The sequence below is a fragment of the Copadichromis virginalis genome, linkage group LG4 (assembly GCF_057382275.1).
Source record: "Copadichromis virginalis isolate Kocher_CV1m ecotype Utaka linkage group LG4, C_Virginalis_male_GT1.1, whole genome shotgun sequence".
NCBI classification, from domain to species: domain Eukaryota; kingdom Metazoa; phylum Chordata; class Actinopteri; order Cichliformes; family Cichlidae; genus Copadichromis; species Copadichromis virginalis.
This window is the reverse complement of record NC_140621.1, coordinates 11,916,557-11,933,669: the sequence shown is the minus strand read 5'-3', so window position 1 is coordinate 11,933,669 and position 17,113 is coordinate 11,916,557. Positions and strand designations below refer to the sequence as shown.

Below are 17,113 nucleotides of genomic sequence, written 5' to 3'. Positions count from 1 at the left end.
GGCCAAGCACGGAGAACGACAAAGGCGTGACTGCGCATGCGCTGAGCGGAGTCGCTGCTGTTGATACAGAGAACTGCTGCTGCTGATGTGGGTGAAATAACGGCGTTAGTAGTCCATTAGCATTGGATTGGAAATGGCAAGCTAATACCAGTTATTTTCTCAGTTTACACCTCAGCGTCGTGTTTTATTTAAAGCGTTCTAAAACCGTGTTATACGTCTTTGGTTTGTCTCTACTGGAAGAAGTAACTGCTAAGTTTGTGTTAGGCTAGAAAAGGGCTCGCTAACACTGGTTAGCAGCTGAGGTCGGCGTCATTAAAGCGCAGCTGTCGACTCTTCCCGCAGAAGAAGCCAGTTTCCGGAATTGAAAGAAAGATGCAGTGATTACATACGTGGCTTTCCCTCGTTTGAATGCAATAGCTTGGCTCGGTAACTTTTTATACTCCCGAAAGGCTCGAGATTGGATTCGAGACGATGAGCTAAGTTGATGCCTGGATTCAAATCGGCGCACATCAAACAACTGCAGAGGAGGTAAGCAAAGCGGCAGCACGGAGTCATGAGCGCCGATCAGCGGCTGTAATTTTCCGCTTTTATTGTGTCTTTCCTAACACTCATAACGGAATGGCTCAAACACCTTGTCATAAATCAGCATTTGTGTGCTAACTGTTATCCCGCCTGAATTTTTCACCTGTCTGATATTGCATGTATAGCACGGCTGTGTGCACTAATACGAAGGGTTGAAAGCTGGGAAGCTTGACTTCTCGTCCTTTGTGTATTTTCTTTAATCTGCTCTTAACACTATAAAAATGACTTGTAACCACTGCTGAATCCTGTTGTGTTCACTTCATCTGGCTGAACACAGCCTCGGTGCCCTGGTGTGTTACAGTATGTTTCAGACAGCTTTCCTGGCCTGAAGTCTTAATTCTTGTCACAAAGACTGCCAATTCGATTGATGTCGAAGTACAATGCATGTTTTGAAATCTTTCCCCGGGTGCAGTCAGCAGGACTGATGATCTGTCTTGTCTGTGGCCCACTGGGAACCAGCGAGGTGTAAGTGCAAGGTGCTGATCATCTCCATTGCGTATGCACAGCAGTGAGCACAGACTTTAATACGGATAATATGCAGATCATTTGTATGTTTATTTTAACATGGCATGTTTTAACTGATTTACATACTATAAATAAAGTCATTTTCTAACTGTTTACTTACCAGAACATGGCAAAACCAAACATAACATTATCATTTTGGACATAGAAATTCAGCTGTTAAATCAACGTGATCCTGATCACACTGAAACCTCTTTAATTACTCAAATAATAATATTTACTAGTACAACTAAAATCAGTAATAATGCTAATAACAATATTCTACTTGTGTCTTTGTGGTGGTATTAAAAACAAGCAAAGCATTTAGACTGAATTGTCTGTAGGGTTCTAAATTTATTTCTGGGTTTGTTTGTTTTTTGTTTGTTTGTTTTGTTTTCAACGAAAACATATTCTGGAGTGTGTGTGTGTGTGTGTGTGTGTGTGAGAGAGAGAGAGAGAGAGAGAGAAAGCGACACACTGGCTCATTCCCAGTTGCTGCATTGCCACAAGCTGATTTAGGCTTTGGCAAAGTGGCATGAGTCATCCATGACAACACTGTGCAATCACCCTATATTTAGCTGGTGTTTCAGGAGGCTTTGAAAGTCATTGTGAAATTAGTTTTCACTGCAAACTATTAGATTATTGCCTTCCTGAAAATCTGTGCCAAGACATTGACGTAGGTGGAGAGATGACGGTTGCAGGGAGATGTAATTTGATGATTGGGGGCGGGGGAGTGTAGCAGAGCATCTGTCTCGATGTGTGTGTGATGTTGTGAGTGCCGGTTTGGCCGGTCGCCTGTCTAGTTTTCACTTGTCCTCATCAGTCCTGTGTAATTATGAGATGAATGCCACTTCTGCAGCTCATAATTATGTCATTATGAGCTGCAGAAGTGGTGTACTCAGGCAGCTGTGTGGAGTTTGTGTGCTCCCCCTGTGCCTAAATTGGTTATAGGTGTGAATGAGAGCATGGATGTGTCTGGCCATGTGATGGGCCTGTTCAGGATGCACAGCCTGGATACCCTCCAGCCCCCAAGATTCTGAGGCTGTTCCATTAGCTTTGTGGAATAGAAACTTCAGAACACCTTTATCCATTTTCCTAATGTACATTTGCGTGCAGTTGTTTCCTTTAATTTCTACTGCTTTCAGCTTTCACCAACCACATGCAGCCACAGGCATGATCGTGTTAGTTCTGCGTTTTTTGACTAATTTGTGCAAAGGTGTTTCACTACTCTCATGAGATATGTTTGTGCATAGTGCTATTTCTAGCTGCACTCCACTTCATTCTGCCCAGAGCAGAGCACTGGGAACAAGAAGAGGAGAAACTGGGTCACCAGATCTTACGGATCTGTCACTGTGTGATTTAGGGATTTTTCAGCCCTCTGCTCCATGTCTTGATGTGTGTGTTTTTTGCCCGTTTTCACCAGTGCCTCCTCACCCGCCTACCTTGTGCTTCCTCTTTTCACTCCTTCCATTTGATCTGGCTTCATACGTCTGCCAGCCGTGCAGTGTCATTTGCACTTTTTTGTGCACTGTCCTACTTTGCTCTGCTCTTTATCTTTTGCTGTTTTCTCGTTCCAGCTTCGGCAGATATTGGCATGAGATTTAGGTCGTTGGCCGCACGAGCCCACTGAGATGCATTTACACATCAAGAGTGTTTTATTCAGGCTTTACAAACTGGAACATGTTCTGTTGATCGATGCATGCTATTAAAAATGTCGAGGGTAAATTAAGTGTGATACAAGAAGCATATTTGTTGATGAAGTGTCCTTTCTTCATTCAGATGAGTCAGCTTTGGTGGCGAGTCAAGCGGCTGTCAGAGAGGTTGGAGAATGACTCTCCTAGCGGCCTCACCCTGGGGTCCCCAGCCACTACAGCCCCACAAGGATCCAACACATCATGGGTGCCTAAAACCCCAGTGGTAACACCAGATGAGCCAATTTTCCTCATGACCTCCACTGCCCAAACTATATCAGGGTTTTTTGTTTGGACAGCTCTTCTGATCACATGCCACCAGGTAAGCAGAGTGGTTAAATGGTCAGCGGGTTTAAATGAAATGTTCCACTAACAGCTACCTGTGAGAGGGTAAACTGTGATCTAAGAGGTTAAATAATAATAGTTACAGGGTTTTGAGAGTTCTTTCTACAGTCCAAGGGTATTTGGGAACCTGTTGACTATGTGGTGGTTTCACTAAAGGAATAACCAGGTTATGCTTTTTATTTGGTCAAAATATGTCACTAGGCAAAACTCAAATGCACTCTTTGCTAACATGTTGTTAATGGTTTCATTCAATGTGGTTACATCTGTTTTCCCGTCTTTGCCCATAGCACTTACCCGAAACATTGATCTCAATGTCAGTGTTTTGGGTAAGTGACTCAAAACCCAAATTTGAATCATGATCATGATTGTTTGATTTTATTTAGACTTAATTAAAGGTTGGTTGACTCTTTATGTGGATGTTCACACACCAAGCACACGTAGTGTTATGTGCTTCATATGAGGAAATATTCTTCTTCCAAATATTATGGGATTTTCTGTCTGCAAATTTGTTTTGTTTTTGATGTGAAGGTGATAAATAACATCCCATTCCCATGAATTGGCTACACTGTGTTCGTGAAGAAGTTAAATAAGTACTTATTCTCATCTACAATCTGCTTTCTAAAGGCTCCTACACATGGTGAGATTTCAGCAACATTACAGGTTCATTGCAAGCCAAATTGTGCCACGTGGATCTAATTTGTTGTTGTTTGGAAAACAAGTTTGATGCATCTAGGCTGTATACTGACAATTCCTGCTGAAATGTGGACTGACACAGACAGCTAAACCTACTCTGCTGTTTGTTACCATGCCCAGTTGTGTTAGCTGCAGGAGACATCATATGAAAAAAGCTCCCATTGCCACAGCTCAGAAATATTTACTTCTTTATGGCTTTAATTCCACTGACTTGCGGGGAGCAGGGAGACAGTCATCCTAAATTGCTGACATTGAGTTTTGTCCTAGTCTAGTGTCTTTAGTCACCGAGCCACATTTAAATCTTTAAAGCAGCCTTTAGGAGCCAGGTTTAAGATGGCTGCAAGCATTAAACATTACAAACAAGTAAAACGAATACATGTCTTTGTGTTTTATTTGGGGCTGGCAGTAGTACGATTACATAAGTGCAGTGAAAAAGAGATGGGCAAAACAACATGCTATAAATTTTCCTTGCAGGCTGTAAAAACTTGGAATATTCTAGTTTGTGGCAACCTTGAGCGCGAACACACGAGAGTGCCAAGTTTGATTGACTGAATTTAATCCGGCCCTCTTAAATTTATCCAGCTTGGGACAATTTACGATGGCTGTATGGCAAGACCTCAGCAGTACTAAAAGCCTGTGGAGTGCTGTGTGCGAGCCCTGCAGAGAACTGCAATTCATGGAATAAGAGCAGTTTACCTTGTCAGGTTTCTTTGTTTGTCAGCCCTCATGTTACACTGAAGCATTCAGGTAACATCCCTTTTATGTAAGGGGGATCTATTGTACCTCGAGGCATAGTTGAATGATTTCTCTTCCATTGTTTGCCGATGCTCTTCACACACTCGGTTAAAGAATAGCCTTGTGTCGCTCTGGCAACAGGTGCTCCTGGCTTGAGTATAACACCGTACAGGAGCAGGAGATGTGTGTGCTGAAAGTAGGGTCACCTAACAACGATTGCCTGTGAGTGCACTGTCTGGCCTGGTGTGTTGTCCCCCCCTCCCCTTTCAATGTTTGTTATTTTACCAGAGGTGTGTCTGTTTACAGGCCAGGAAAGGTGATAGGTGTGGACATTGTGTAAGTGGAAAAGAGCCACAGGGCGCAGACAGAGGTGCTGGTGACAGCAGCCCACCCTGTCCTTCCTGCCATCTGCTTCTCTGAAAAGGAGTGATAAAAGCTCAGTATCAGTTACCCCCATCAAGCACACACTCACAACACACACCCTGCAAACTCACTCTATTCCAGTATCAGACTCTGGCAAGTGTATACTGACTGCACACATGCAGGTTTCATGAGGTAGCCATTACTTTGGGCCACCCTGATTACCTAGCACATTTTGAACTGTGGTTTTGCAGTGAGAAAACTGATCCATGTTGATCTCATGTTGTGCTTTTAGTTGTTTTTTGTTTCTTTGTTGTTGTTTTTTAATGTGACAACTACTAACCCATTTTTTTTCAGTTACAATTTTTGGCTTCAATTATTATAAAAACAAGAAAATCAAGATAAAACAATTATTGGGTCACATTTCATTTTTGCATTGACGCTTTTATTTGGTCAGTACCAGCACGCCCTTTTCCATGACACTGATAGCTTTTGTCTCACTCTATGTGCAGGCCCCAAACACGCTCCCTGCCAGACTTTACCATGTTTTAGTTTAGGTCCTATTTTTTTTTTAAACTAAACTTTAAATAAAGTTTAGGAAATTTAATCATTATATAGGCAAGTTTAAATACAGTATGTTTGCATTTTAAAAATTAGAAATATTACGTGGTACATTAGGTTGTTGGTGGAAACCTGATACCATTTTCCTTCTTTGTTTATGCAGCCCATACATAGCATGTCAACAGGGTTTTTCATTATCTCTGTTTTTATAGGTGTAGATGCTCTCATGAGCAGGTTTAAATTTACTGACCATTTTGTTCGGTACACGTTGCTAATACCTGGTTGGACCTGCTTTTGCCGTCAGAATTGCCTGAATTCTTCATGGCATTGATTTTTAGCAGAGATTTTGGTCAACATTGACATGACATCACACAATTGGTGCAGATTTGTCAGCTCCACATCCATGATGTGAATTTTACATTTCACCACATCCCAAAGGAGCTCTATTTGATTGAAATCTGGTGACTGTGGAGACCATTTGAGTACGGTGATCTTATCATGTTCACGAAACCATTTTGAGATGATTTGAGCTTTGCAACGTGGTGCGTTATCCTGCTGGAAGCAGTCATTAAAAGATCGATATACTGTAGGCTTTCACCTTTAAATGATGCGCAGTTGGTGGTCCAAAGTATGTCAAGAAAATAACCCTGAATACCTTTACACCACCACCACCAGCCTTAAACTTTGATACAAGGCAGGATAGGTCCATCCATGTTGTGTGGACCTACTATCTGAATGTTGCATCAGATCAAGCATTGTTTTTCCAATTTGCTCTAGCTCATCAAGGTCGACCGTATTGTGCCTTGGCTGTAACAAGTAGTTATTTGAGTTACTGTTGTGTTCCAATCAGCTGAAAGTAACCTGATCATTCTTCTCGGTCTTCTCTGACATTAACAGGGCATTTTCACAGGATGTTTTCTCTTTTTCAGACCATTCTCTGTAAACCCTACAGATGGTTGTGTGGGAAAATCCCAATAGATCAGCACTTTGTGAAATACTCAGCCCATCTGGCCTTAACAACCATGCTAAGTTTAAAGTCACATAATTTACATTTCTTCTTCGTTCTCATGCTCAATTCGAACTTCAGCAACTACCTAACTTCAGTAACTAATCAAATGGGTGGTGAGTGTAGATACACCTTTGCCAGTACTGCACAATATTTACTTGCTCGTTTAATTTTGTCTTTAAGTTATGGAGGCTTTTTCCAGCATATGGAGCTCCTTGTTAGATGATGGTGTCTTTTATAGGAGCAGTTTAATCTTAGATTTCTAAATAAATGACTTTATATGTTTAGATGAACTTATGTTTCTCTAACCTCTTTTTCTTTTTCAGATCTACATGCACCTACGTTACTACAGCTCTCCAAACGAGCAGCGGCACATAGTTAGGATCCTCTTCATAGTTCCCATCTATGCCTTTGACTCCTGGCTCAGCCTGCTTTTCTTCACCAACGAGGAGTATTACGTGTACTTCGACACAGTCCGAGACTGCTATGAAGGTGAGTGGACAAAGTAACAGAGTCAAATTAAATACACTAGCCTATTATGTTGCACGCAGGAATATACGCTGCCACATGTGCCATCACAGTATGGTCAGCATTTAACACAACAATGAGAGTAAGTGTGAGGGTGTAAGAATTTATGTGCTGTGCCCACTAACAGAGGGCCTTTACAGTGTGTTCATTTACAAAGGTTGCCATCTTTGTTCTCATGTCTCCATGGCCTGTTGGGATTGCAGGGAGGGGGGACAGGTATCCTAGCAACTGAGTGGAAAAAGAGCAAATGCTTGAGAAGGCATCTCACTTCTAAGCAGATAAATCATGATGTATCCCACCATTATTCAAAGTGCTTTTTGGTATTTTCTGTCATTTATAGTATATTGTTGGTAACTAGTAGTGGATGCTTATAATAAACATAAACAGAGTTTTAGGTTAGGATGTCGGTGTACGTACACGTAACCCCAGTGAGACAGAAGCTCAGATTTCAAACTGCTCTAAGGACTCCATGTCAGTTTTTTTGTACCCTTTATGATGATGACATTGTGATCTAGGCACAAAAGCCCAACCCACCCACTGTTCAAACCTTAGGTTTACGTGGAGAAGCCATTCAAAAGAATATTAGCTTCTTCGTATGTTCTTGTTTCAGAGTTAAAACATACTGTATCTGTAATTATGCAGTACTGAAAAACCCAGGACCCAATTGTCGTCCATGTGCTGCAATCACAGGCTTACTTTTAAGCTCAGCAGCTTTCAACTGTAAAGAAAGCTGAGGCAGCAGGGAGCCTGAGTCTGTGGATTACCCTTAGATTAGCCGACAAACACCTGGGCCAGCAGGAAAACTGCGATCACTGTGCAGCCCAGTCAGTTTTTTTAAATTGCGTGTTACTCCTCAGCAAAATAGAAAGTATACCACTGACCACCGCACAGAATACAGTGGGGCAAAAAAGTATTTAGTCAGCCACCGATTGTGCAAGTTCCCCCACTTAAAATGATGACAGAGGTCAGTAATTTGCACCAGAGGTACACTTCAACTGTGAGAGACAGAATGTGAAAAAAAAAAATCCATGAATCCACATGGTAGGATTTGTAAATTATTTATTCGTAAATCAGGGTGGAAAATAAGTATTTGGTCACCTCAAACAAGGAAAATCTCTGGCTCTCACAGACCTGTAACGTCTTCTGTAAGAAGCTTTTCTGTCCCCCACTCGTTACCTGTATGAATGGCACCTGTTTGAACTCATCATCTGTATAAAAGACACCTGTCCACAGCCTCAAACAGTCAGACTCCAAACGCCGCCATGGCCAAGACCAAAGAGCTTTCGAAGGACACCAGGAAAAGTATTGTAGACCTGCACCAGACTGGGAAGAGTGAATCTACAATAAGCAAGCAGCTTGGTGTGAAAAAATCAACTGTGGGAGCAATCATCAGAAAATGGAAGACATACAAGACCACTGATAATCTCCCTCGATCTGGGGCTCCACGCAAGATCTCATCCCGTGGGGTCAAAATGATCATGAGAACGGTGAGCAAAGATCCCAGAACCACACGGGGGGACCTGGTGAATGACCTGCAGAGAGCTGGGACCAAAGTAACAAAGGTCACCATCAGTAACACACTACAACGGCAGGGAATCAAATCCCGCAGTGCCAGACGTGTTCCGCTGCTGAAGCCAGTGCATGTCCAGGCCCGTCTGAAGTTTGCCAGAGAGCACATGGATGATACAGCAGAGGATTGGGAGAATGTCATGTGGTCAGATGAAACCAAAGTAGAACCTTTTGGTATAAACTCAACTCGTCGTGTTTGGAGGAAGACGAATACTGAGTTGCATCCCAAGAACACCATACCTACTGTGAAGCATGGGGGTGGAAACATCATGCTATGGGGCTGTTTTTCTGCCAAGGGGACAGGACGACTGATCCGTGTTAAGGACAGAATGAATGGGGCCATGTATCGTGAGATTTTGAGCCAAAACCTCCTTCCATCAGTGAGAACTTTGAAGATGAAACGAGGCTGGGTCTTCCAACATGACAATGATCCAAAACACACCGCCCGGGCAACAAAGGAGTGGCTCCGTAAGAAGCATTTGAAAGTCCTGGAGTGGCCTAGCCAGTCTCCAGACCTCAACCCCATAGAAAATCTGTGGCGGGAGTTGAAAGTCCGTGTTGCTCGGCGACAGCCCCAAAACATCACTGCGCTCGAGAAGATCTGCATGGAGGAATGGGCCAAAATACCAGCTACTGTGTGTGCAAACCTGGTAAAGACCTATAGTAAACGTTTGACCTCTGTTATTGCCAACAAAGGTTATGTTACAAAGTATTGAGTTGTATTTTTGTTATTGACCAAATACTTATTTTCCACCCTGATTTACGAATAAATTCTTTACAAATCCTACCATGTGGATTCATGGATTTTTTTTTTCACATTCTGTCTCTCACAGTTGAAGTGTACCTCTGGTGCAAATTACTGACCTCTGTCATCATTTTAGGTGGGGGAACTTGCACAATCGGTGGCTGACTAAATACTTTTTTGCCCCACTGTATGATGCAACTGCCCTATATGCTTTGTTGAGATTTTTCTAAAAATATTTAGATTTTTAAAGAATAATGGATATTAAATCCAGGAGAATGTTTTTACATTTTTGATATCAGATAATGATGAATTACACAATGGTCTACATATATAACTGTAAATTGTTTTTTTGTTTTTTTTTAATTTCTGGCAAAAAAATGTTCTCTCTCAGTCAGATGGGCAGTAACGCGTTACTGTAACCCAATTACTTTTTTCAAGTAACGAATAAAGTAAGGGATTACTATTGCAAAAACGGTAATTAGATTACCGTTACTTTCACGTAGGAACACTGCGTTACTAAAACCGTGATTTTTTTTTTTTTTTTTTTTTTTTTTTTTTGCGAGAATGTCTCATGACAGTGACGTAAGCAAGTGCGACGTTTGTGACAACAGTTGCGTGCAGATCAACAATGGATCATATATCGAGTGCAGGAGAGAGTATGAGCGTGCAGAGTTTAAAGCGTGGAAGTACTGACCTTTGAGTTTGATTCCATAAAAAGTGACAAAAACATTAGCGTCCGTTGTGCGTGGGAAGAAAACTTCTTTTTACAGCGAAAAAAACCCTTAAACTTCCGAGCAAGCATTGAGTGCGCAACGACGTAATGGGAAACTCACAGAGAAACTCGCGGATTCTTCAACTGACCGCGGCTCACCTGCACCAGGGTAAACCTCCGCCTACCCCACTCCTGCTTTACAGGTGAAAATAGAGCAACAGGACCACTAGTCTTTGACTCTATTTATTGTCTGTTGTGTTTTACTTGCATCTATTTGAAAGAGTGAATGTAAACACAAAAAAAAAAAAAATAAAAAAATAAAAAAAAAAAAATATATATATATATATATATATATATATATATATATATATATATATATATATATATATATATATATATATATATATATATATATTTATTTATTTTTTATGTGCTGGAATGTGCAGAAAATAGGTTTAAATATTAAACAAATTTCTTCCAGTCAGAGAATGTTGCATATAATTAAATTTTTGCTTGATGCATAAAGTTAAAAGATTAAAACTAATAAAACAAGTTTTAAAAAGAGACTTTTCCATTTGATTACATTCTGTATGATGGATTATGTAGAAAAAGTAGAATTGGGCTGAAAGATCTATCACTTTATCACCTATTCAGGTTGTAAATCGTGTTTTTAAAAAGTAACTAAGTAATTAATTACTTTTGGAAATAAGTAATCAGTAAAGTAACGGGATTACTTTTTTGGGGAAGTAATCAGTAATTAGGTATTACTTGACCAACACTGCTCTCAGTAAGCGTTTACTGTCACAAGCTTTTACTGTTGCAGGGTGTTTTTTGCTGCATAGAAGAATTACTGTGCCTGGATGCACAGTCAAAGGCTCGTTCTGTGTTTGCTAGTCATTCATAAGACTACTGATAAGTTTCACTTCCTGTCTAGAAATGGCAGTCTCAGCAGTTCTGAAATAGAGTCAGCAAAATCTAACTGTTACTATTAGAGTTACACAGAGTTATTAAAGCATAGTAATTCCTTTACTAGTGTGATAGATGGACTGATTCTTATATCTCACTAAATGAGCACTCAGAGTGCTTTACAACTTGCCTCGTTCACCCATTCACACAAGTACTTTTTTCTATGTCTTTCCTGTGTAAGTGTTTTCTACCTAACATTCACACACAATCATACTCTGCTGGATAACAAATTGGGGTTAGTAGTATGTTGCCCGTGCAGACTGGAGCAGCAACCACCAACCTTCTGATTAGTAGGTGAGCTACTCTACTGCCTGAGCTCTACCACTGTGTGTTGATCACATTGTATATCTGTCATTTCAGTGTATTTTTTTAGCTTGTTTGCTTAGTTTTTGGAGTTCTAAATCCTGCAAGATTATGAAGGTTGCGGTTTCTCTTCCTGTCATATCACTGATATGCAGTTCCTTAGTTTGATGACGCAGTTTCTCATTTGTGCTTTCTGATGCAGCTTAACTCCAGTTAAAAAAAAATTAAAAAAATTTAAATCTGGCAATTGTTTTCCAGATGCAGAGAGCCACTTTGGAAAACTCTAACCTTTTCTCTGTGTCATCCTCTCCAGCTTTTGTCATCTACAACTTCCTGAGTTTGTGTTACGAGTATCTGGGAGGAGAGAGCGCCATAATGGCTGAAATCAGAGGGAAACCCATCGAGTAAGTCAGATTCCTTTTCATAGTATAATTGCCCATATAATTGGTTACTTCAGTTGTTTCATGTTAAGTGTGTGTGTGTGTGTGTGTGTGTGTGTGTGTGTGTGTGTGTGTGTGTGTGTGTGTGTGTGTGTGTGTGTGTGTGTGTGTGTATTTTTTAACCTGTATGTCACTTTAGGTCAAGCTGTATGTATGGGACATGCTGTCTGTGGGGCAGGACCTACTCCATTGGCTTCCTCAGGTTTTGCAAACAGGTATGAGTGTTTTAGTTTGGGTGGAGGTTTAGGTTGTACTGACTCTGTTTGAGTGTTGTGGTGTCCACTGTGACAGACAAGTATTAATACATGTTTTCTCCATTTACTAAAAGTGTAACGTGTTCGTAAGCATACCCAAAATATCTACTTGCAAATATTTTAAGCTTGAATGACTGTAGGTATCACACATCACCAACTGTTATGTCTTTCACTTCTGTGCAGGCAACTCTCCAGTTCTGCGTGGTAAAACCACTGATGGCAGTGATCACTGTCATCCTTCAGGCCTTTGGGAAATACAGAGATGGAGACTTCAAGTATGTTTCCACAGCACTGTCAACCAGAGCATCAGCATCTTAGTGTTTAGCTTTAGTTGAAATGACTGTTTGATTTTGCATTTATATAATCTTTTTTTTTTCTGTCTCCTCCAGTGTGGCTAGTGGCTACTTGTATATCACAATTATCTACAACATCTCTGTGAGTCTGTCCCTCTACGCTCTCTTCCTCTTCTACTTTGCCACACGTGAGCTGCTCGTCCCGTATAACCCAGTGCTCAAGTTCTTCATGGTCAAGTCAGTCATCTTTCTCTCCTTCTGGCAGGGTAAGTGTGTGTGTATTAACTTTATACATCCTCTCTTAATTCACCTTGGAAGTAGCTTGTTATACACAACTGGAAACCTAGCAAAGGTGACCAATGTAAACTCAGACTTGAAGAGTTGCGAGTTGGAACAAGGAAGACTGCTCATTCTAGTCACTATACTGTAGATACTGTAGAAACAGTCCCAGTGAGAGGTGATCTCTTCAGTCCCCGGCTCCCTAGCCTAGGCTGTATATAACAGATGGATATAGCCACTGGTTCTCTTACATTTTGAAGCCTTGATTCTTGCATCATTGCTGTTGCCGCTGTGCTTTTGCCAGAATGGACAATTTTGGATGATGTGGTGGAGTGCAAATTTTTCATCTAACCCTACCAAGCTTGGTTAGACTCCATGAAGGGTTCATACCAACACAGATACCTGCTATTTTGTGCTAAAAACAACCCACCAAAACTGGAGCACAGAATTCTTTGATGGGTTGTTTGAAGAATTAATCACAGAGGAAACTACAATATATGTCATATAAGGAACTGCAACCTCAAACATAGTGACTTTAATTAATGGAAAAGAACCCCAGTAGACAGCTGCTCATTTTGTCTCTCAGTATTCACTAATCGGTGTGGCTCTGGCGCTAACATTGAAAGAGTTTTTACTGTTTAAAGCAACCTGTCTGTTAGCTTTACAGACCAAAAAGGTTTTTTGTGCCAGGTCCAAATATGTTTATTTTAGTGCCAGTTTTGGGCATTTCCATGCACAGATTCAAATGTTGCTGAACTCTCATGGAGTAATACATCAGTGTTTTGATTTATGTTTTCATATCTTATCTTTGTATATTTCAGGGATGTTGCTGGCCATCCTGGAGAAGTGTGGCGCTATCCCCCAGATCAACTCTGCTGATTTCTCTGTGGGGGAAGGAACAGTTGCTGCTGGCTACCAAAACTTCATCATCTGCATTGAGATGTTCTTTGCTGCTATTGCTTTGCGCCATGCTTTTACTTACAAGGTCTACATGGACAAAAGGCTGGATTCATATGGTAAGCGGCATGTTTATGTGTGTGCGTTGATGTCTGGTTGTGGTAGAGAGTGAAATGTTCAAAGAGCAACTAACAGTATTATAGTATTGTTATTATGTGATTAACAGAGGGTTCTTGATGAAGTCTTTCAAAGCTAATCTGACCTCACTCTTTGTGTCCCTTCCTCTTTACTTTGATTCCTATCTTCAACAATCTGTTTATTTTTGAGTTGTTCTCTTTTCATCTGCCCTCTTTTCTATTCTTTTATTTTCATCTTGACCTTCTTGTGTTTCTTATCTCTTTCTCTCCTTTTCCTCCTCCTTCACTCTGCGGCACTCAAGGCTCATTTCCTATCTATGGACAGTACGGTACGTCTGATGTTAGCTATGTTTTGTCTGTATGTGACTCAGTTGTTTATGTTAAAATGGAATTTGATGTCTTTTTTTTCTCCTTGATTGTGGTTTAAAAAAATATTGCATTTCCATCGCTTGTGTTATGTGTTTCAGTTCAGTGTTTCATTTTCAGCATTGTATAGAAAATACAGATATTTATGTTTCCATTAGATTTTGAAATGATGGATATTTCGCTGTGTTGTTTTGTGTTCTCTCATTTATTTTGCAGTCCGCTAATTCCACCTTCCCACTTTGTTCAGTCTGTGGTCCTACCCTTGTCGTAAACCCTTGCCTTGATAATAAATATGCCAGATGGAGGGATAATATTTATCTTAATATATTTGATATTCTTTGCAACAATGCTTAGGTTTATTTGGACAATCCAGCTGGCAGTTGGGATGGAAACTTAGTTTCTTTCCTTTTTCGCTCATGTATTGCTTCCATTCAGTGTCTCTTTTTAATATTTACCACCTTCCCATCACACCTCCAGGTCGCTGTGCCCCAATGAAGAGCATTTCCAGCAGCCTGAAGGAGACGATGAATCCAGGAGACATGGTCCAGGACGCCATCCACAACTTCTCCCCAGCTTATCAGCAGTACACCCAGCAGTCTACGTTAGAGCGAAGTGGAGGGCCACCGCTCTCCCGCAGCCACAGTAACATCAGCACCCGCGGGGACAATGAAAAGACCCTTCTACTCAGCTCTGATGATGAGTTCTGAGACTCAAACACACACTCAGAGGCTAACCCTTACTCCTGTAGCCCTTCTCAAGTTTTTAGCAGCCACGGAAGAATCGGATCTTTTTTCCCCGACCTCAACATGGAAGTTCAGGCTGTGGTTCTGGTTATTTCACATTTAGATAACAGTGAAAGATCAGATTTATGTCACATGGTTGCCAGATTGCTGAAACCGAGGCAGGGCAGAGTTCTTTCTAAGGAAAAAGGAAATGTTTGCTACAGCACGGAAATGAGGAGCGTGAAAAGAATGTAGATGTTACAAATAAAGTGAGGGAGGAGTGAGGTTGATTCTTTAACTGTCCAAGCTATTATTTGTGTTGTTTTAGTTGTGATTTTAGGCCATCGCTGAAAGAAATGCATTTTTTGTATTCACCCGTGGAAAATGGATTCGTACAGATAACCGTGCCTGCATTATACCATCTTAATCCTGCACTAATGACACTATGGCATTAAAAAAGTTAGATATGAGCTGGAGAAAATAAGTGCCATTTTCTTCTGAGACACGTGGCCTCTTTATTCTTTACTCTTTACACTGATTCATAATCAATATCAATATTCCTCCTCACCTCTCTGCTAGCGCTCTCGCTCTTTGTAATTATATATTGCCAAATAGCACCCTTTGCTCCAAATAACAAGACACTGTCTTAAAGTTTAGGTTTGTTGTTTTTTTCAAGTGACCTTTGAATTGCAGGGGTTATTTTTAATATATGACTTCAATGACAAATAAATATTTTATCTAAATGTTGTTTGAGCTCGAAGATGTATGTTATTGTTATCCTAGAAATTTTATGAGTTTACTGTGGATGTCATCATTATGTAATGTAATGGCATTCCAGCTGTTGGCCAGACTCTATATTGTTTGCGGAGAAGCACGGTAACAGCTGTAGGAGAGATTTTTAGCGTAGGCAGGAGGACTGACGGAAGGACAACGCCCACACAGATTACAGATTACTGATGGAGCAGCACTTTCCTGCATAGTCGGCCCAGCTGTGATGCGCCCTGAATTGTGATCTCATAATTAATGGCATTACGTGCTGCACAGATCGGCCCTGCCTCTGCTGGTGTCATTTGTAATGGCATCACTACGACAGCAGCGGCAAATAAGTCACGTTGTTAGCCGCTACAGATAGAGAATGCGAAGATATGCTGGTGAAAACAAGGCTTTAAATCAGATTGAAATCACATTTGTACTTGAATATATTGAGCATTTTAAAATTGGTTGTCAGTACATTTACAGGGACACGAAAAGTGACTAAACTCCTTCGGGCTGGCCAGAAATCCTCTGGTTGGCATTATGTTTTCTTTTTCCAAAAGATGGCTGGAACTGTTTAAGTTATGCATTCATATTTTATCCAATTATGTTTAATATGCTGGTATGGTATGAAACTTGCATGTGGTTTGTGGCTCTAAATGTTTGAATGGCAGAGCACAGCTGTATAAAAGCTGAGATTCTGTTTACGTTGAGTGTATATTGATTTAACAGACTAGAGTTAGTGACTGCGGGTCGACACATAGTACATCACAGCCCAACCTTTTGTGAGAAAAGGAGTCAAACCAGCCAAAGTGATGTGTGCGTTTTCAGTTTGTCCTAATGAGAAAATCATATTCAGCCAATAGAAGGTGGGTGAAAGTGTTTGGATTCCATCTGTGACCCACATCCCATCCAGCCGCCTCCTGCCCCAGTGACCGCATTACTTGTGTATCTTTCTACTAAACCTGCATTGCTTCAGTTAAAATCAAGGTCGAGTGTGTTTGTTCTGAGCGTTTCATACTTGAGCATTTTCTTCAAAACACTGTCAGATCATAGTTTTGCAAAGCTTATTGTATTTTAATCCAGAAAATACTATATCCAAATGGAAGGAACGCTGTAAATAAAGTCAAACTTAGTGCTGCAAAACCTTTATGACGACGACTGGGACGCCATTGCTTGGTATAGTGCTCTGTTTGAATATATTTGTGTTTTAATGGTTTCATTTCATATATACTCCTGTTTTATTTTTAATTTTGTGTTGTATGATATTTTTTTGTTTGTATATTGGTAATATGACATGTTTTGATGCTATATCGATTTGTGTTGATGTTTCAAAAAGAAATAAAAGATGAATAGTAAAATAAAAAGACATTTCTGGCAGTTTTTGCAGGCTTGTAGACTCCATCATTGTCATTAGCAGAATATTAGAACCCCTGCAAACACCATTGACAGAAAGACGATTGTTCAAGTAATGTTTTGGACAGTTTTTGTTTTTTACTCAACTTTTGGTATTTAGTAGTTATGCCCCCCTCCCTCTCTTTCTCAGACCATTCTCTGTAAACCCTAGAGACGGTGATGTGGGAAAAACGTAATATTTCACTATTTTCTGATATACTCAGATTAGCCCGACTGGAAGCAACAACCATGTCATCTTCCAAGTCACTTAAATTGCCTT

The 17,113-nt window shown here is 40.6% G+C and overlaps 1 protein-coding gene across 2 annotated transcripts; it reads left to right on the top strand.

The window, feature by feature from the left end:
* The first annotated feature begins 24 nt into the window (after positions 1–24).
* LOC146710907 (transmembrane protein 184B-like) lies at positions 25–15,432 on the top strand. Of its 2 annotated transcripts, XM_085453581.1 has the most exons (10): positions 25–528; positions 2,863–3,096; positions 6,801–6,966; positions 11,611–11,701; positions 11,877–11,952; positions 12,175–12,266; positions 12,381–12,550; positions 13,385–13,579; positions 13,900–13,926; positions 14,441–15,432. In XM_085453581.1, the coding sequence occupies exons 2-10, from the start codon at positions 2,863–2,865 to the stop codon at positions 14,668–14,670; spliced, it is 1,281 nt and encodes a 426-aa protein (XP_085309707.1). In that variant the 5' UTR covers positions 25–528; the 3' UTR covers positions 14,671–15,432. The 2 variants fall into 2 exon arrangements, with proteins under 2 accessions (XP_085309707.1, XP_085309709.1); XM_085453583.1 differs by lacking the exon at positions 13,900–13,926 and having other exon boundaries at positions 26–528.
* The last annotated feature ends 1,681 nt before the right edge of the window (positions 15,433–17,113 follow it).